General features: G+C 47.3%; 1 protein-coding gene across 1 annotated transcript; it reads left to right on the top strand.

Moving 5' to 3' along the window:
• Positions 1 to 8,199: 8,199 nt before the first annotated feature.
• Positions 8,200 to 17,146, top strand: tsfm (Ts translation elongation factor, mitochondrial). Its single transcript, XM_072494019.1, has 6 exons — positions 8,200 to 8,364; positions 11,000 to 11,155; positions 12,115 to 12,243; positions 13,149 to 13,271; positions 14,734 to 14,818; positions 16,627 to 17,146. The coding sequence occupies exons 1-6, from the start codon at positions 8,314 to 8,316 to the stop codon at positions 17,043 to 17,045; spliced, it is 963 nt and encodes a 320-aa protein (XP_072350120.1). The 5' UTR covers positions 8,200 to 8,313; the 3' UTR covers positions 17,046 to 17,146.
• Positions 17,147 to 17,394: the final 248 nt, after the last annotated feature.

Raw genomic sequence — 17,394 nt, forward strand, 5'->3', positions numbered from 1 at the left:
TTTGCTGACTTCTGGGAGCAACATGGGGGGTGTAACTACGCTAGTGGGGGATCTAGCGGGGAGGGTGGGAGGGGGGAGCTACTGGGTTGCTACTGCTGGGGAGAGGGGGGAGCCGGAATGGGGTGGGGTGGGCGGGGGGGGGCACCGCCTGGGGGGGACACAGCTGCGTGGGAACCGGGTGAGGAGCTGGAAAAAGGGGATGGCTAATCGACAAGGGGGGGGGGTAAAAAGCCCCCAACCCGGTTGACCACATGGAATGTGAGAGGGCTCAACGGGCCGATAAAGAGGGCACGAGTACTCGCACACCTTAAGAAACTTAAGGCAGACGTGGTTATGTTACAAGAGACGCACTTGAAACTTATAGACCAGGTTAGACTACGCAAAGGATGGGTGGGGCAGGTGTTTCATTCGGGGCTAGATGCGAAAAACAGGGGGGTGGCTATACTAGTGGGGAAGCGGGTTATGTTTGAGGCAAAGACCATAGTGGCGGATAGTGGGGGCAGATACGTGATGGTGAGTGGCAAATTACAGGGGGAGGCGGTGGTCTTGGTAAACGTATATGCCCCGAACTGGGATGATGTCAATTTTATGAGGCGCATGCTAGGACGCATCCCGGACCTAGAGGTGGGAAAGTTGGTAATGGGGGGAGATTTTAATACGGTGCTGGAGCCAGGGCTGGACAGGTCGAGATCCAGGACTGGAAGGAGGCCGGATGCAGCCAAGGTGCTTAAAGATTTTATGGAGCAGATGGGAGGAGTAGACCCGTGGAGATTTAGTAGACCTAGGAGTAAGGAGTTTTCGTTTTTCTCCTATGTCCACAAAGTTTATTCGCGAATAGACTTTTTTGTTTTGGGAATGGTGTTGATCCCGAAGGTGAGGGGGACGGAGTATACGGCTATAGCCATTTCGGATCACGCTCCACATTGGGTAGACTTGGAGATGGGGGAGGAAACAGAAGGGCGTCCACCCTGGAGAATGGACATGGGACTAATGGCAGATGAAGGGGTGTGTCTAAGGGTGAGGGGGTGCATTGAAAAATACTTGGAACTCAATGATAACGGGGAGGTCCAGGTGGGAGTGGTCTGGGAGGCGCTGAAGGCAGTGGTTAGAGGGGAGCTGATATCAATAAGGGCACATAAAGGAAAGCAGGAGAGTAGGGAACGGGAGCGGTTGCTGCAAGAACTTCTGAGGGTGGACAGGCAATATGCGGAGGCACCGGAGGAGGGACTGTACAGGGAAAGGCAAAGGTTACACGTAGAATTTGACTTGCTGACAACGGGTACTGCAGAAGCACAGTGGAGGAAGGCACAGGGTGTACAGTATGAGTATGGGGAGAAGGCGAGCAGGTTGCTGGCCCATCAATTGAGGAAAAGGGGAGCAGCGAGGGAAATAGGGGGAGTGAGGGATGAGGAAGGAGAGATAGAGCGGGGAGCGGAGAGAGTGAATGGAGTGTTCAAGGCATTCTATAAAAGATTATACGAAGCTCGGCCCACGGATGGGAAGGAGAGAATGATGTGCTTCCTGGACCGGCTGGAATTTCCTAAGGTGGAGGAGCAGGAGAGGGTGGGACTGGGAGCACAGATCGAGATAGAGGAAGTAGTGAAAGGAATTAGGAGTATGCAGGCGGGGAAGGCTCCGGGACCGGATGGATTTCCAGTCGAATTTTATAGGAAATATGTGGACTTGCTTGCCCCGATACTGATGAGAACCTTTAATGAGGCGAAGGAAAGGGGACAGCTGCCCCCGACTATGTCGGAGGCAACGATATCGCTTCTCCTAAAGAAGGAAAAAGACCCGCTGCAATGCGGGTCCTATAGACCTATTTCCCTCCTAAATGTAGACGCTAAGATTCTGGCCAAGGTAATGGCAATGAGGATAGAGGATTGTGTCCCGGGGGTAGTCCATGAGGACCAAACTGGGTTTGTGAAGGGGAGACAGCTGAATACGAATATACGGAGGCTGCTAGGGGTAATGATGATGCCCCCACCAGAGGGGGAAGCGGAGATAGTGGTGGCGATGGATGCCGAGAAAGCATTTGATAGAGTGGAGTGGGATTATTTGTGGGAGGTGTTGAGGAGATTTGGCTTTGGAGATGAGTATATTAGATGGGTACAGCTGCTGTATAGGGCCCCGATGGCGAGCGTGGTCACGAATGGACGGGGGTCTGCGTATTTTCGGCTCCATAGAGGGACGAGGCAGGGATGCCCTCTGTCTCCATTATTGTTTGCACTGGCGATTGAGCCCCTGGCAATAGCATTGAGGGGTTCCAGGAAGTGGAGGGGAGTACTCAGGGGAGGAGAGGAACACCGGGTATCTCTTTACGCGGATGATTTATTGGTGTATGTGGCAGACCCGGCGGAGGGGATGCCAGAGATAATGCGGATACTTGGGGAGTTTGGAGAATTTTCAGGATATAAGCTGAACATGGGGAAAAGTGAGCTGTTTGTGGTGCATCCAGGGGAGCAGAGCAGAGAAATAGAGGACTTACCGTTGAGGAAGGTAACAAGGGACTTTCGCTACTTGGGGATCCAGATAGCCAAGAATTGGGGTACATTGCATAGGTTAAACTTAACGCGGTTGGTGGAACAGATGGAGGAGGACTTCAAGAGATGGGACATGGTATCCCTGTCATTGGCAGGGAGGGTACAAGCGGTTAAAATGGTGGTCCTCCCGAGATTCCTCCTTGTGTTTCAGTGCCTCCCGGTGGTGATCACGAAGGCTTTTTTCAAAAGGATTGAGAAGAGTATCATAGGTTTTGTGTGGGCCGGGAAGACCCCGAGAGTGAGGAAGGGATTTTTGCAGCGTAGTAGGGATAGGGGGGGGGCTGGCGCTACCGAGCCTGAGTGAGTACTACTGGGCCGCCAACATCTCAATGGTATGTAAGTGGATGGGAGAAGAGGAGGGAGCGGCGTGGAAGAGATTGGAGAAGGCGTCCTGTAGGGGGACTTGCCTACAAGCCATGGTGACGGCGCCGTTGCCGTTCTCACCGAAGAAATACACCACAAGCCCGGTGGTGGTGGCTACATTGAAAATCTGGGGGCAGTGGAGATGGCATAGGGGAGGGACGGGAGCTTCGGTGTGGTCCCCGATAAGAAACAATCATAGGTTTGCTCTGGGGAGAATGGATGGGGGATTTGGAACATGGCAAAGAGCAGGAGTAACACAATTGAGAGATCTGTTTGTAGATGGGACGTTTGCAAGTCTGGGAGTGCTGATCGAAAAATATGGGTTGCCCCAAGGGAATGCATTCCGGTATATGCAACTGAGGGCTTTTACGAGGCAACAGGTGAGGGAATTCCCGCAGCTCCCGACGCAGGAGGTGCAGGACAGAGTGATCTCAAAGACATGGGTGGGGGACGGTAAGGTGTCAGACATATATAGGGAGATGAGAGACGAGGGGGAGATTATGGTAGACGAGCTGAAAGGGAAATGGGAAGAAGAGCTGGGGGAGGAGATTGAGGAGGGGCTGTGGGCTGATGCCCTAAGTAGGGTAAACTCATCGTCCTCGTGTGCCAGGCTAAGCCTGATACAATTTAAGGTGTTACACAGGGCGCATATGACTGGAACACGGCTTAGCAAATTTTTTGGAGTAGAGGATAGGTGTGCAAGATGCTCGAAAAGCCCAGCGAATCACACCCACATGTTCTGGTCATGTCCGGCACTACAGGGGTTTTGGGTGGGGGTGACAAAGGTGCTTTCGAAGGTAGTGGGGGTCCGGGTCGAACCAAGCTGGGGGTTGGCTATATTTGGGGTTGCAGAAGAGCCGGGAGTGCAGGAGGCTGATGTTTTGGCCTTTGCGTCCCTAGTAGCCCGGCGCAGGATACTGTTGATGTGGAAGGAAGCCAAGCCCCCGGGTGTGGAGACCTGGATAAATGACATGGCGGGGTTTATAAAGCGGGAACGGATTAAGTTCGTCCTAAGGGGATCGGCTCAAGGGTTCACCAGGCGGTGGCAACCGTTCGTCGAATACCTCACAGAAAGATAGAGGGAATGGAAAAGAAGAAGACAGCAGCAGCAGCCCAGGGGGGTGGGGGGGGGGGGGGGGGTGGGGGAGGTGGTGGGGGTGGGGGGGGGGGGGAAGGGGGGGGAGGAACCAGAGGGATTCTCAGGGATGTTAATATATAAGTATAATATGTATAGGTTGTTGTCATAGATAATTGTATATTGGACTGTTAAAAACATATTTTTGGAGAATATTTATCTGGGACAAGGCAGTTTCCATTTAGTTTTGTTTTTGTTTATATATTATTTATTTCTTGTTTATAAAACTGGCCATTGTTATTTATATTGTTATATTACTGTGTAAAGGATACACAATGTACTGTGATGGTTGGCCAAAAATTTTCAATAAAATATTTAAAAAAAAAATCAGACACTAATCTACACTGCACTTTTAACTGAAAAACAGCACAATTAGATTAACCACTTACCTTTCCTGGTTACCTCACTGCACCAAACTACCAAATTCTCACTGTCTGTATCTCTCTCACTCCGGCTGTGTCTCCTTGATCTGCGCAATGCTAATAATATAATATAATAATGCTAATAATAATTATATAATATGGCACTTACCTCACACCAATGGATCTTATTATTAGGTTAGAGGAGGAGGGTGGGTGGGAGACACTACACGTGTAGTGTCTCGGGTTTCCTCTCCACCAGAATTTATTGGTTGGGGGGGGGGGGGGGGGGCGGCGGCGCCTTTCCCAGAAGTCGAACTTCCGGTTCCCGCCTTATATTTAAAAAAAACCAGAAAAGAAGAACAGAAACGGGACTTGGTACGTGTTTTTAAAGGAGAAACTTACCTCCCAGAAATCACTTGCGCACCACTCCCGCCGAAATCCCAAGGCCTGCTCCTGTGAAGGTAAGTGTTTTTAAAGGAGAAACTTACCTCCCAGAAATCACTTGCGCACCGCTCCCGCCGAAATCCCAAGTTTAGGCAGCATTATAAACTGGGTTCCATGTCACTGCTGGCTCTGATTTACAGGAACCATAGGTTTGTGCCATCTGGTTTAGGTTCATCATTCACAGGGATGGGAGAGGAGGGGTTGCAAAGGTTTAGGGACATGTTAGGGACTGTGCAGAGGGACCTGGGTGTGCTGGTGCACGAGTCGCAAAATGTTGGTGTGCAGGTGCAACAGGTGATTAAGAAGGCTAATCGAGTTTTGTCTTTCGTTGCTAGAGGGATGGAGTTCAAGACTAGGGAGGTTGTGCTGCAATTGTATAGGGTGTTGGTGAGGCCGCATCTGGAGTATTGTGTTCAGTTTTGGTCTCCTTACCTGAGAAACGACATATTGGCACTGGAGGGAGTGCAGAGGAGATTCACTAGGTTGATCCCAGAGTTGAGGGGATTAGATTATGACGAGAGGTTGAGTAGACTGGGACTGTACTCATCGGAGTTTAGAAGGATGCGGGGGGATCTTATTGAAACATATAAAATTATGAAGGGAATAGATAGGATAGATGCGGGCAGGTTGTTTCCACTGGTCGGGGAAAGCAGAACTAGGGGGCATAGCCTCAAAATAAGGGGAAGTAGATTTAGGACGGAGTGTAGGAGGAACTTCTTCACCCAAAGGGTTGTGAATCTCTGGAATTCCTTGCCCAGTGAAGCAGTTGAGGCTCCTTCTTTAAACGTTTTTAAGAAAAAGATAGATACCTTTCTAAAGAATAAAGGAATTTGGGGATATGGTGTACGGGCCGGAGAGTGGAGCTGAGTCCACAAAGATCAGCCATGATCTCATTGAATGGCGGAGCAGGCTCGAGGGGCCAGATGGCCTACTCCTGTTCCTAGTTCTTATGTTCTTATGTTTCTGGAGGGTAGGTTCACCAGCCAAGACAAGTTGCTGGAGAAATTCCAGCTCCCAAGATGGAATGTATTCAGGTACTTCTGACGGATCACACGCACATGTTTTGGTCTTGCCCCAAGCTTGTTCGTTTCTGGGTCTCCATTTCTGATACAATATCAGGGATTTTGGGTGTTCAGCTGGAGCCATGCCCATTGGTTTCCATTTTTGGAGTATCGGACTCGCCGATGCTGCGGACTGGGACGAGGCAGATGTCCCAGCCTTCGCCTCACTAATAGTCCAGAGGCAAGTTAGATCTCCGGTGCCGCCTGAGGCCTCGGCTTGGTTGGGGGGACCTGATGGAATTTTTGTACCCTGGGAATATCAAATACACCATGAGGGGGTCGGTGGCAGGATTCTACTCGAGGTGGCAGCTTTTCATCTCCTTTTTCAGGGGATTGATTACCGTCAGCGGTTAGGGGTTTGTCTTATTTTTTTATTAATGTTCTGTGGGGGGTGAGGGGCGAGGCGAGAGAGGGACTGGGGGATTGGGAGGATTTACTTTTGTTACAGCTGACACATTCATTGGAAGGTATTTGAATTCTGCACCAAGGGAACCAGTTATCAACATTGCTGCTACTTTTTCATTGGTATTTTCCCCTCTTACTTTGTCACACTATCTTCATTTTCAGCATATCCTTCGAGTGCAGAATGGAGCACTAACTCCTATCATTGCAATTTATCTGTACATGTGCAAGCAGGGCTCACCCAGTATTGTAGCACAACTAAGCACGACCATTTATATCCCACAGAATCGGGCCTTAATGCAGCACTCCCTCATTACTGAACTGGAGCATCAGCCTGGATTTTTATTTTGTGCTCATGTCCGGGAGTGGGGAATTGAACCTGGAACCATGTGAGTAGGAAGTAACAAGCATTATCTGATAGATGACAGATTATTTTGCTGCCTACAATTTTCTTCCCTCCATTCAAAGCTGCTTATTTACAAAAGCAGAGTGTGTGCAGCAAGCTCCCATAAACAGCAATGGGTACATGATCAGTTAATATGTTTTTGGTGCTGTTGACCAGGGCAAAGAGTGCTAGCAGATGTGGACCTTTATTTAGCACCTCAATTACAACTGGAGTTGTCAGCCTAGATTATGTGCTCACGGGGGCACAGTGGTTAGCAGCGCAGTGGTTAGCACTGCCCTCTCACCGCACCAGGGACCCGGGTTCAATTCTGGCCTTGGGTCTCTGTGCGGAGTTTGCACTTTCTCCCCGTGTCTGCGTGGGTTTCCTCCGGGTGCTCCGGTTTCCTCCCACAGTCCAAAGATGTGCAGGTTAGGTGGATTGGCCATGCTAAATTGTCCTTTAGTGTCCAAAGGTGCACAGGTTGGGTGGATTGGCCATGCTAAATTATTCCTTAGTGTCCAAAGATGTGCAGGTTAGGTGGATTGGCCATGCTAAATTGTTCCTTAGTGTCCAAAGATGTGCAGGTTAGGTGGATTGGCCATGCTAAATTGTCCTTTAGTGTCCAAAGATGCACAGGTTGGGTGGATTGGCCATGCTAAATTGTTCCTTAGTGTCCAAAGATGAGCAGGATGGGTGGATTGGCCATGCTAAATTGTTCCTTAGTGTCCAAAGATGTACAGGTTAGGTGGATTGGTCATGATAAATTGTCCCTTAGTGTCCAGAGATGTGCAGGTTAGGTGGATTGGCCGTGCTAAATTGTCCCTTAGTGTCCAAAGATGTGCAGGTTAGGTGGATTGGCCATGATAAATTGTCCCTTAGTGTCCAAAGATGTGCAGGTTAGGTGGATTGGCCGTGTTAAATTGTCCCTTAGTGTCCAAAGATGTGCAGGTTAGGTGGATTGGCCATGATAAATTGCCTTTAGTGTCCAGAGATGTGCAGGTTAGGTGGATTGGCCGTGCTAAATTGTCCCTTAGTGTCCAAAGATGTGCAGGTTAGGTGGATTGGCCATGATAAATTGTCCCTTAGTGTCCAAAGATGTGCAGGTTAGGTGGATTGGCCGTGTTAAATTGTCCCTTAGTGTCCAAAGATGTGCAGGTTAGGTGGATTGGCCGTGTTAAATTGTCCCTTAGTGTCCAAAGATGTGCAGGTTAGGTGGATTGGCCATGTTAAATTGTCCCTTAGTGTCCAAAGATGTGCAGGTTAGGTAGGGTTACGGGCATGGGGTGGGTGAGTTGGCCCAGGTTGGGGTGCTCTTTCAGAGGGTCAGTGCAGACTCAATGGCCCGAATGGTTCCCTTCTGCACTGTAGGGATTCTAGGATTGTAAATTTCTGCAGATTCCGCAGGGAAGAATGCTGTCACCCAGCTCCACAATAAATATCCCTTGGAAGAGGCGAGGAGAATGTTTTTTCTGCTACTCCAGCCACTAGTGGGAGCTATCAGAAACTTTGGACGGTGGAACCAGCTGGAAGGAGCTTCCTCTTGGCGGCTTCCTCTCTGAGGCGCCTGTTCTTGTTGGCTCTCCATTGATAGTCTGTCCGCGGTGCTGAGCCGCTCACCATGCACAGCGCAATGGTCGCCCTCAGGAGTGCGCGGGCCCAGCTTTCCAGGGTAAAGAAACAGAAGCCTCGCCTCGCGGCCATTCGGGGTTTCCAACACCGGCGGGAAAGCTCCCGAAGGCCGCGGCAACCTAACTTGTTTACGGGGGGGGGGGGGTGGTGATTGGCAGCGGGTTCGGCCAATCAGAAAGCTCGGTGTGCGGGGGTTTTCTGTCCCATTGGCTAGAGCTCGGCGTGGGCCCCTCCCCTCAGCTGTCAGGTTAGGTTGAGCTGACACATGATTTTTGAATGTGAAGCTCACCATCCTGTGGCTGCGTTCTGATGCCACTGAAGAGTCCACTGCATGGTTAACTATCCACTGCGTGGTTAAACTATCCACTGCGTGGTTAACTATACATTACCCTGTTATTCCGAAATCAGACCAGAAAGTGGCAGAAGAGGCAACAACCAGAGGGCTCGCATTTAAAATATTTTTAAATACACCAATTTGAGACCTGGAATGCTCTGCCAGAAATGGTGGAGGAGCAGGTTCAATGATAACTTTGAAAATGGAATTGAAAATCTTTGATATATAAAGGAGCAATTACAGGGGTGGCACAGTGGTTAGCACTACTGCCTCACAGCTCCAGGGACCCAGGTTCGATTCCGGCTTGGGTCACTGTCTGTGCGGAGTCTGCACGTTCTCCCCGTGCGTGCGTGGGTTTCCTCCGGGTGCTCCGGTTTCCTCCCACAGTCCAAAGATGTGCAGGTTAGGTGGATTGGCCATGTTAAATTGTCCCTTAGTGTCCAGGGATTTGCAATGTTAGGTTACAGGGAAAGGGTGGGGTGACCGGAGTTGATTTGATTTGATTTATTATTGTCACATGTATTAGTATACAGTGAAAAGTATTGTTTCTTGCATGCTGTACAGACAATGCACACCGTACATAGGGAAGGAAGGAGAGACTGCAGAATATAATGTTACAGTTATAGCAAGGTGTAGAGAAAAGATCAATTTAATACGAGGTAGGTCCATTCAAAAGTCTGATGGCAGTAGGGAAGAAGCTGTTCTTTAGTCGGTTGGTACGTGACCTCAATCTTTGGTATCTTTTTCCTGACGGGAGAAGGTGGAAGAGAGTATGTCCGGGGTGCGTGGGGTCCTGAATTATGCTGGCTCCCTTTTCGATGCAGTGGGAATTGTAGACAGAATCGATGGATGGGAGCCTGGTTCGCGTGATGGACTGGGCTACATTCACGACCTTTTGTAGTTTCCTGCATTCTTGGGCAGAGCAGGCTCCATACCAAGCTGTGATACAACCAGAAAGAATGCTTTCTATGGTGCATTTGTAGAAGTTGGGTGAGAGTCGTAGGTGACATGCCAAATTTCCTTAGTCTTCTGAGAAAGTAGAGTTGTTGGTGGGCTTTCTTAACTATAGTGTTGGGATGGAGGGACCAGGACAGGCTGTTGGTGATCTGGACACCTAAAAACCTGAAGCTCTTGACCCTTTCTACTTCGTTCCCATTGATGTAGACAGGAGCATGTTCTCCACTATGCTTCCTGAAGTCGATGACAATCTGGGGACTGGATTGTGGACTTGGGTAGGGTGCTCTTTCAAAGGTTGGTGCTGACCCGATGGGCCAAACGGCTTAAAATATATATTTTTGTTATTTTAACTTTCTAATCCACCATTATAAGAAATTGTAAAGACCAGTTTGAATTGCTCAGTTCGGGGAACGGTGCATATGATCATGAAACTCCTACTAGAATGCATTCTTTAATAATAATCTTTATTATTGTCACAAGTAGGTTTACATTAACACTGCAATGAAGTTACTGTGAAAAGCCCCTAGTCCCACTCCGGCACCTGTTCGAATACACGGAGGGAGAATTCAAAATATCCAATTCACCTAACAAGCATGTCTTTCGGGACTTGTGGGAGGAAACCGGAGCACCCGGAGGAAACCCACGCAGACACTGGGAGAGCATGCAGACTCCACACAGACAGTGACCCAAGCTGGGAATCAAGCCTGGGACCCTAACTCTGTGAAGCAACAGTGCTAACCACTGTGCTACTGTGCCGCCCTCATGGTCTTAAGTCAGGCTATATACCGGTGCTGAGTTGCACAGTGGTTCCGACAATATAGCAAACCATGTGAGGAAAGGTCAAGCAGATCCGAATCAGCAAGGAAATGAGTGTACCACCTAGACCTCAAGAACTAAGGTACAGCTTTACTCTCATACTGAGTTGTTGTGTCCCTCGATTCTCAGCCTCTCTGACTGCAGGATTTTGACTGAACTAGGATTCAGCCTTTCCTTTTTCAGCCCCTCTTGCATAAAAAGGTTGATTGCAAAGAGCCTCCCAGGTGAAGGAGCCCTGTTACCATGCCACTGTTTTGAACACCATTATTATTGGCTTTGCAAGCTATTTCTCTTGTTGGGAAGTGACTGGCTTCACACGATAGCTGCCTACTGCGACATGACTGAACCACTCACCATGTGGAGAGTAGCACGCACATAACTATGCATCTTCACGACAGGGTATCGAGTTGCAGTAATCCTGAGAGTGTCTCAAGCAAGTGAAATGGGATTGTGACCCTTGATGGAACCTTAGTGAGGAGCACTAAAGCTTAGATAGAAAATGTGCAACAAAAGCCTGCAACTTTGATAGTGTTACAGAGTTCCCTGAGATTGTTGTTTGCCTTTGTAGATCTTGTCTGTGCAACCGACCCAGTTTCTACACTGTCCTGGGATTAGATTGATGGCAGCTGACAAAGAGCTCCTCCTGAAACTCCGGAAAAAGACGGGATACTCATTTACAAATTGTAAGAAGGCCTTAGAAAAGTTTAGCAGTGACCTTCAACAGGTGGGTGGAAATTATGATGTTGAAGCTGCTGGGGAAACACCCCTAATGTAGTATGTTTTCCTTCCAGCCCCAGCCTGAAGGCTGGGTTATGGCACCATGGATACTGACAGCCTTTTGAGATGTTACTTCGAGGGGGGCATTGTTCGTATGGAAAGTTTTGACTGTATATTTCAGCAGGCTGTTCAACGAAGGCGTCTCCTAAGCAAACCCGAGTCTATTGGATAGAGAACAGGCTAATTATTTGTGGCACTCCTTGCTAATCCTGGGATGTTGCAGCAGCTAACCAAATGCAGACCAGAAATTAAACTGAGACCTCCTTGGTCTGCAAATTATATCACTCAGCCTAGTGCATTCACCCACGGAGTCATTTCAATACAAACGCTCATCGCAGTTCCCATTCTAAAAGCAAACTTTGAATAATTAAAATGAGGATTTAATTACTTAACAGAATTTTCAAAGATTAAATGTATTAAAACAAACTTTAAGTCCACTGATACATTGATTGTCACAACTGCTTTTCATTGATTAGTCCACCAATGATGCTACAAGTTGAATCTAAGTTCAATTTATATCCAGTGATATATTACAGAGCAGTTCATCTGCAGCGAAGGAGCATATAATTTTAGCAACAACAATTTGTATTTATATAGTGCCATCAATATAGTAAAATATCCCAAGATGCTTCATAAGAGCATTGTCAAATACAAATTGACACCGAGACACACAAACAAGACAGATTGTACAGCGGCAAAATTATTTTTCCTGAGTTTGAAATGTAAACACATAAAATAGCTTTGGGAGCGGGGGGGGGGGGGGGGGGATGTTTGGCGGGGTTGCGGTGAAAGGGTGCAGACGCCAAAGGGTTAACGAAGCAAATCTCACACTGTCACTGTCTTGTTCCCAGGGATGAAAGGATTTGCTGCTGACAATAAGATAATCAGAGTGGTTTCTTTTTACAGGCTGAAGCCTGGTTGCATGAACAGGCCCAGAAGGAAGGATGGAGTAAAGCTTCCAAACTACAAGGCCGCAAAACAAAGGAGGGCCTCATTGGACTGCTGCAAAATGGAAGCTCGGCTGTCCTGGTGGAGGTAACAATGAACGTTTGCATTGAAATGACACAAATGTGTTAAATCGTGGCATTTTACTGCACAGGAGGCGCTCATTTGGATCATTGTACCTATGCCAATTCTTTGAAAGAGCTAGCCACTCCCCCACCCAACCGCACCCCGTCCCCACTCTTTCCTCAAAGCCCTACAAAGTTCTCTTTTTCAGATACATGTCTAATTCCCCTTTTAAAAGTTACGATGGAAACTGCATTCATATGAGTCATTCTGTATGCTATTAGAATAAATGTGTGAACCTGTTGGCCAGCTAGTCTCTGTTCACATAGTAGGAAGAAGTGTTTCATATTGTTGATATGGGAGACAGAAGGGTCGGTCACTAGAGGGACTCGTATCCAAGATAATTGGCAAAGAACCAGAGGGGGAGATTTTATTTAAAATCTTATACCCAATTCATTTTTTTTTTTTTTCAATTAAGGGCATTTTAGCGTGTCCAATCCACCTACCCTGCACATCTTTGGGTTGTGGGGGCGAAACCCACGCAAACACGGGGCGAATGTGCAAACTCCACACGGACAGTGACCCAGAGCAGGGATCGAACCTGGGACCTCGGTGCCGTGAGGCAACAGTGCTAACCACTGCACCACCGTGCTGCCCCTATTTAAAATCTTATGACAGTAAGTTATTATGATGTGGCAGTGGAAGCGGGTTAAATGATAACTTTCAAAAGAAAATTGGATATATACTTGAAAAGGCGAACATTTCAGAGCTACAGGGAAAGAGCTGGCCGGGGAATAGAACAAATTGGATTGCTCTTTCAAACAGCCAGTAAAGCACGATTGACCAAATGGTCTTGTCCTCTGCTATGTGATCCGATATACTTGTGTGAATAAAACGGTCTGTTTTAAAGAAATGTTTTGTTCCCGCATCAGGTGAATTGCGAAACGGATTTTGTGGCCAGGAATGTCAAGTTTCAGCAGCTGGTGCAGCAGGCAGCCATGACCGCAATGGCACACTGTCACTCCAAGCATGCAAATACCATCGATTACACCAAGGTTTGTCTACACTTTCTATTGAAAAGGAAAGTAGAATATTTCCGTTGCCAGCAGATGCTCATCACCATTGTTCCACAGACTAAGAAATGAAATGAAAATCGCTTATTGTCACAAGTAGGCTTCAAATGAAGTTACTGTGAAAAGCCCCTAGTCGCCGCATTCCGGCGCCTGTTTGGGGAGGCTGGTACGGGAATTGAACCGTGCTGCTGGCCTGCCTTGGTCTGCTTTCAAAGCCAGCGATTTAGCCCTGTGCTAAACCAGCCCCCAGAAACCAGATACTGAGCCTCCAAACATTGTTGCTAGAAGTCTATATCTGCTGCGTCTCTTCTTGCTTGATATGGATAATAATAATAATAATATTAATAATATTAATTAATAATAATATCCCAGTAGGAGCACGTCCTACTAACTAGAGGTTGGCAGATCCAAGGTTTAAGGACACTTCCCCAACAACAGTGTCTGAGGTACCACTGGAGTTTTAACCAGCTAAAGCTGCATTATTTAACTGCTCTGAGTACTGGGAAAACCTCTCCTTGCTGATCCAGCCAGGACCACACTATCCATTAGGGCATTGTTTTGTAGGGTTGTATGAAGTTAAATCGGAAGAATCCCATCCTCCATTGACTGCTCAATATCTTGACGTTCCATTTGTGACTCAGACTGGCTGCATAGCCATCAAATAACTGCCTTGGGCGTGGTGGTTCAGATATTGGATTACAGAGTTTGCCACGGCAGCTACCGGAGTTCACCATAAGAGAATCAGAAGGGATTGTTCTTCTGTTTTCCATGACCCATTATTAAGAACCTGTTGTCCTTCAGTCAATGAGTTCCCACAATATAATAATAATAATTGCTTATTGTCACAAGTAGGCTTCAATGAAGTCACTGTGAAAAGTCCCTAGTCGCCACATTCCGGCACCTGTTCGAGGCGGTCGGTACGGGAATTGAACCCGCGTTGCTGGCATTGTTCTGTATTACAAGCCAGCTGTTTAGCCAACTGTGCTGAACCAGCCCTTCGATCATGAAGGGCCTCACTGGAGCAAACATTCGCCTACCCTGCCTTGTACCATCCCGTGGCACTGTGCCATCTGAGACACGCTATCCCAGAGATTGGTGAAAGGTTTGCTCTTCCGTCAGTTTCTCAAAAAGCCACGTTCCTACACGCTCAGGGTTCGATCACTTCTCCTTCCACCAGCCTCCCTTAATCTTGTATTTGCGCAGAGCTTTCAGGTTTTCGATGGTTTACTCTGGCAGAATGTGTCAGAAATGCCAATGCACTGTGCCACAAAGCAACATCAGTTGGTTTCATGCCTACAAGGCACCAAGTGGAAGCCCATCGCTGCCACCTAGGGAGAAAAGGTGGAAATGGTGGCACAAATCATCCGAAACTGGTCTGGTGGGGGAGGAGAGAATGGTAACTTTATAATCTCGCGTATATTAATGTTTCCCAATTTCTTTGCAGAATTCCTTTACGACTGAAGAAATAACACAATTGAAAACCAGTTTAGACAGCTGTCCTCTTTCTGACCACCTTGCCCTGGCTATTGGTAAGATCGCAGGATAATTCTAGACCAATGCGCTGCTTTACCCTCCTTTGACATGCCACAGGTATCGGCATTTTTTGTAAAATGCAAGATTCTCCAATAAACATATCTGACATAAATATGATCACCTCCGTGGTTTAGGCCAGATAATTGGAGGAAAATAAGACTCTGGGAGAACGAAAGAAAGACTTGCAATTATACCATACCTTCCAGAAGCTCAATGTCCCAAAGCACTGTACAGCCAATGAAGGACTTTTCAAGTGTTGTCACTGAAGGGGGGGTTCAGCGATGATACCTCTTAAAACTGAATCGTTAGCATGCCACTAGAATAGTTTTACATAAGTTTTATTAAGGATTGAGATGAATTATAGGACTGAGTAATAAGTATTCAAATGGGATTTAGGATAGCTAACTTGACCAAAAGGGCATGGTCGGCGCAGGCTTGGAGGGCTGAAGGGCTTGTTCCTGTGCTGTACTTTTCATTGTTCTTTGTTCTGACATCTTGTCTTTGTGAAACAATCCCGGGTGCTGGTTCTGTTGTTATGTTTCTCACAAACATTCAACATTCAGCACAGACTGCTGGGATTGTACACAGCTGTCAGGATGAGGATCAATCATGCGCTGCTTGCGATTCTATTGGGTGAAATTTAAACACTGCTTGCAATTCTATTGGATAAGTTTAAACGTAGCAGCTTCAGGGATTGGATCACGTCCAACTGGGGTGGGCTATTGATTTTTGAACGTTGTATAAGTGCTGTGTTCTGGTCTTTGTTCGGCAGAACAGGTCTTGGCCGATAGCCAGTCTGTTCTCCGTGCACACTTAACAAGCTTGGTTAAATAAGCCATCTTTCCAGGTTGTCGTGTTTGTTCCTCTGTACTGAGCTGAGCCACAGGTAATAACCCCGCGTGGAAGCTGACTCAATACACAGGTCTTGAAACCGTTCCTACATCAGTCACTGTTGTAATGTAGAAAATGTAAGGGAGGCAAAAACTTGCACAGTTTTGTGATTGTGAGAGAAAATGTGTTGGAGTCGGAGACTGCAGTGAATGTTTATTTCAGCACAGCGATGGTGTAAAGCAGAGGAAGAGTGTAGGATGGGGATTTGGAGCCTATGAGAAGGAAGAGGGTAAAGCTCAGAGCTATAACTATTGTCTATAAAATAGAGACATTAGAGATTGTGATATCAAGAGAGGCTCGAGGTAAAAGGCGAAATGTCTAGAAATTTGGGCTTTTTCATGTGGCAGTGTTTGCCACTGACGATGAGGTGTGAGAAATGTCAAAGCATCCATTCCTCAACACTGATCTTCACTTTGATCCTCCATTCAGCCCATTACATTCGAAAGCTGGCAACTAACTCATTATGGTTGTCTTGTGGCACAATGACTAGCATCCCTGCCCTGGGTCAGAAGCTCCAGGTTCAAGACCCACCCTCGGACATGATAGGCAAGGTTGATGCATTCGTGACACAGTCAAACAAGTGTAAATTCTTCCAACACACATCAAGGCAGGCGACAAGAGTGTGCGAGATTCTTGGTCAGCATGTGATGGAAAGAAAGTTGGGGCCCCTCCATCACCATCCATAGCTCCAGAATACAACAGAATAAAAGCGCATGTTGCCACAGTAACTCTGACTCCCAAGTGATCTGTAACACGTCACCACTATCTCATTCATTGCATTCTAAAAATGGCTTTAATAAGTGCCCCCATCCCAAGCCAGAGATCATGGTTTGCATGTAATGCCTTTATTCATGAATAAGAACCCTGCTTTTTCACAAACAAACTTTGATACTCCATTTTTAATATTTTAAAGGTCACCTTGGTGAGAATATGACTATAAGAAGAGCTGCCTGGGTGACAGTGCCATTTGATTGGCATATTGGCACATATGTTCATGGAATGCTGCCGGTGGCGAACCCGACCTTTGCAGAGATGACATTTGGAAAATATGGTGCGTTAGTGATCTATAGGCCCCTGGAACAGAATTCGAAAGTAAACCTCTCGGAGCTGGGCCGCAGATTAGGACAGCACATTGTGGGAATGATGCCACTGTCTGTGGGCACGATGGAAGACCCACCTGGCGATGACACAGAGACCAAGATGCTGGCACAGCCTTTCTTGCTGGACCCTGGCACGACAGTGGGTCAGTTCCTGTATACAAGCGGGGTGTCGTTATTGGACTTTGTACGGTACGAGTGTGGCGAGGTAACTGAGATGGCAAAGAAAGCATAGTTGGAATGTTGCGGTGCATCCCAAAAATATCCACAATTTTAAATTATGGAAACCTCTTTAACGATATCAAAATAAAATAATGATCTCCAACAATTTAATAAGTTAAATCACAGTGTCTTTCTTCCTCTGTTAAACTGTCTATCAAGCGAGCTTATGATAAATAGGTGTCCCTCTATTAAATCAGTTTGTTTCTGACTGGGGTACAGGTTCACAGGTTTTATCTTGGCGTGCGCACTTCATGAAAGTGGGCATTCTTCGTAGCGAACCAGGCATAGAAAGGGCTTCACATTATTTTACATACTCTTGTTTCCCCCTATTCATTCCCGGGACGTGGGTATCACATCCTTTA

The sequence above is a fragment of the Scyliorhinus torazame genome, chromosome X, assembly GCF_047496885.1.
Source record: "Scyliorhinus torazame isolate Kashiwa2021f chromosome X, sScyTor2.1, whole genome shotgun sequence".
NCBI lineage: Eukaryota > Metazoa > Chordata > Chondrichthyes > Carcharhiniformes > Scyliorhinidae > Scyliorhinus > Scyliorhinus torazame.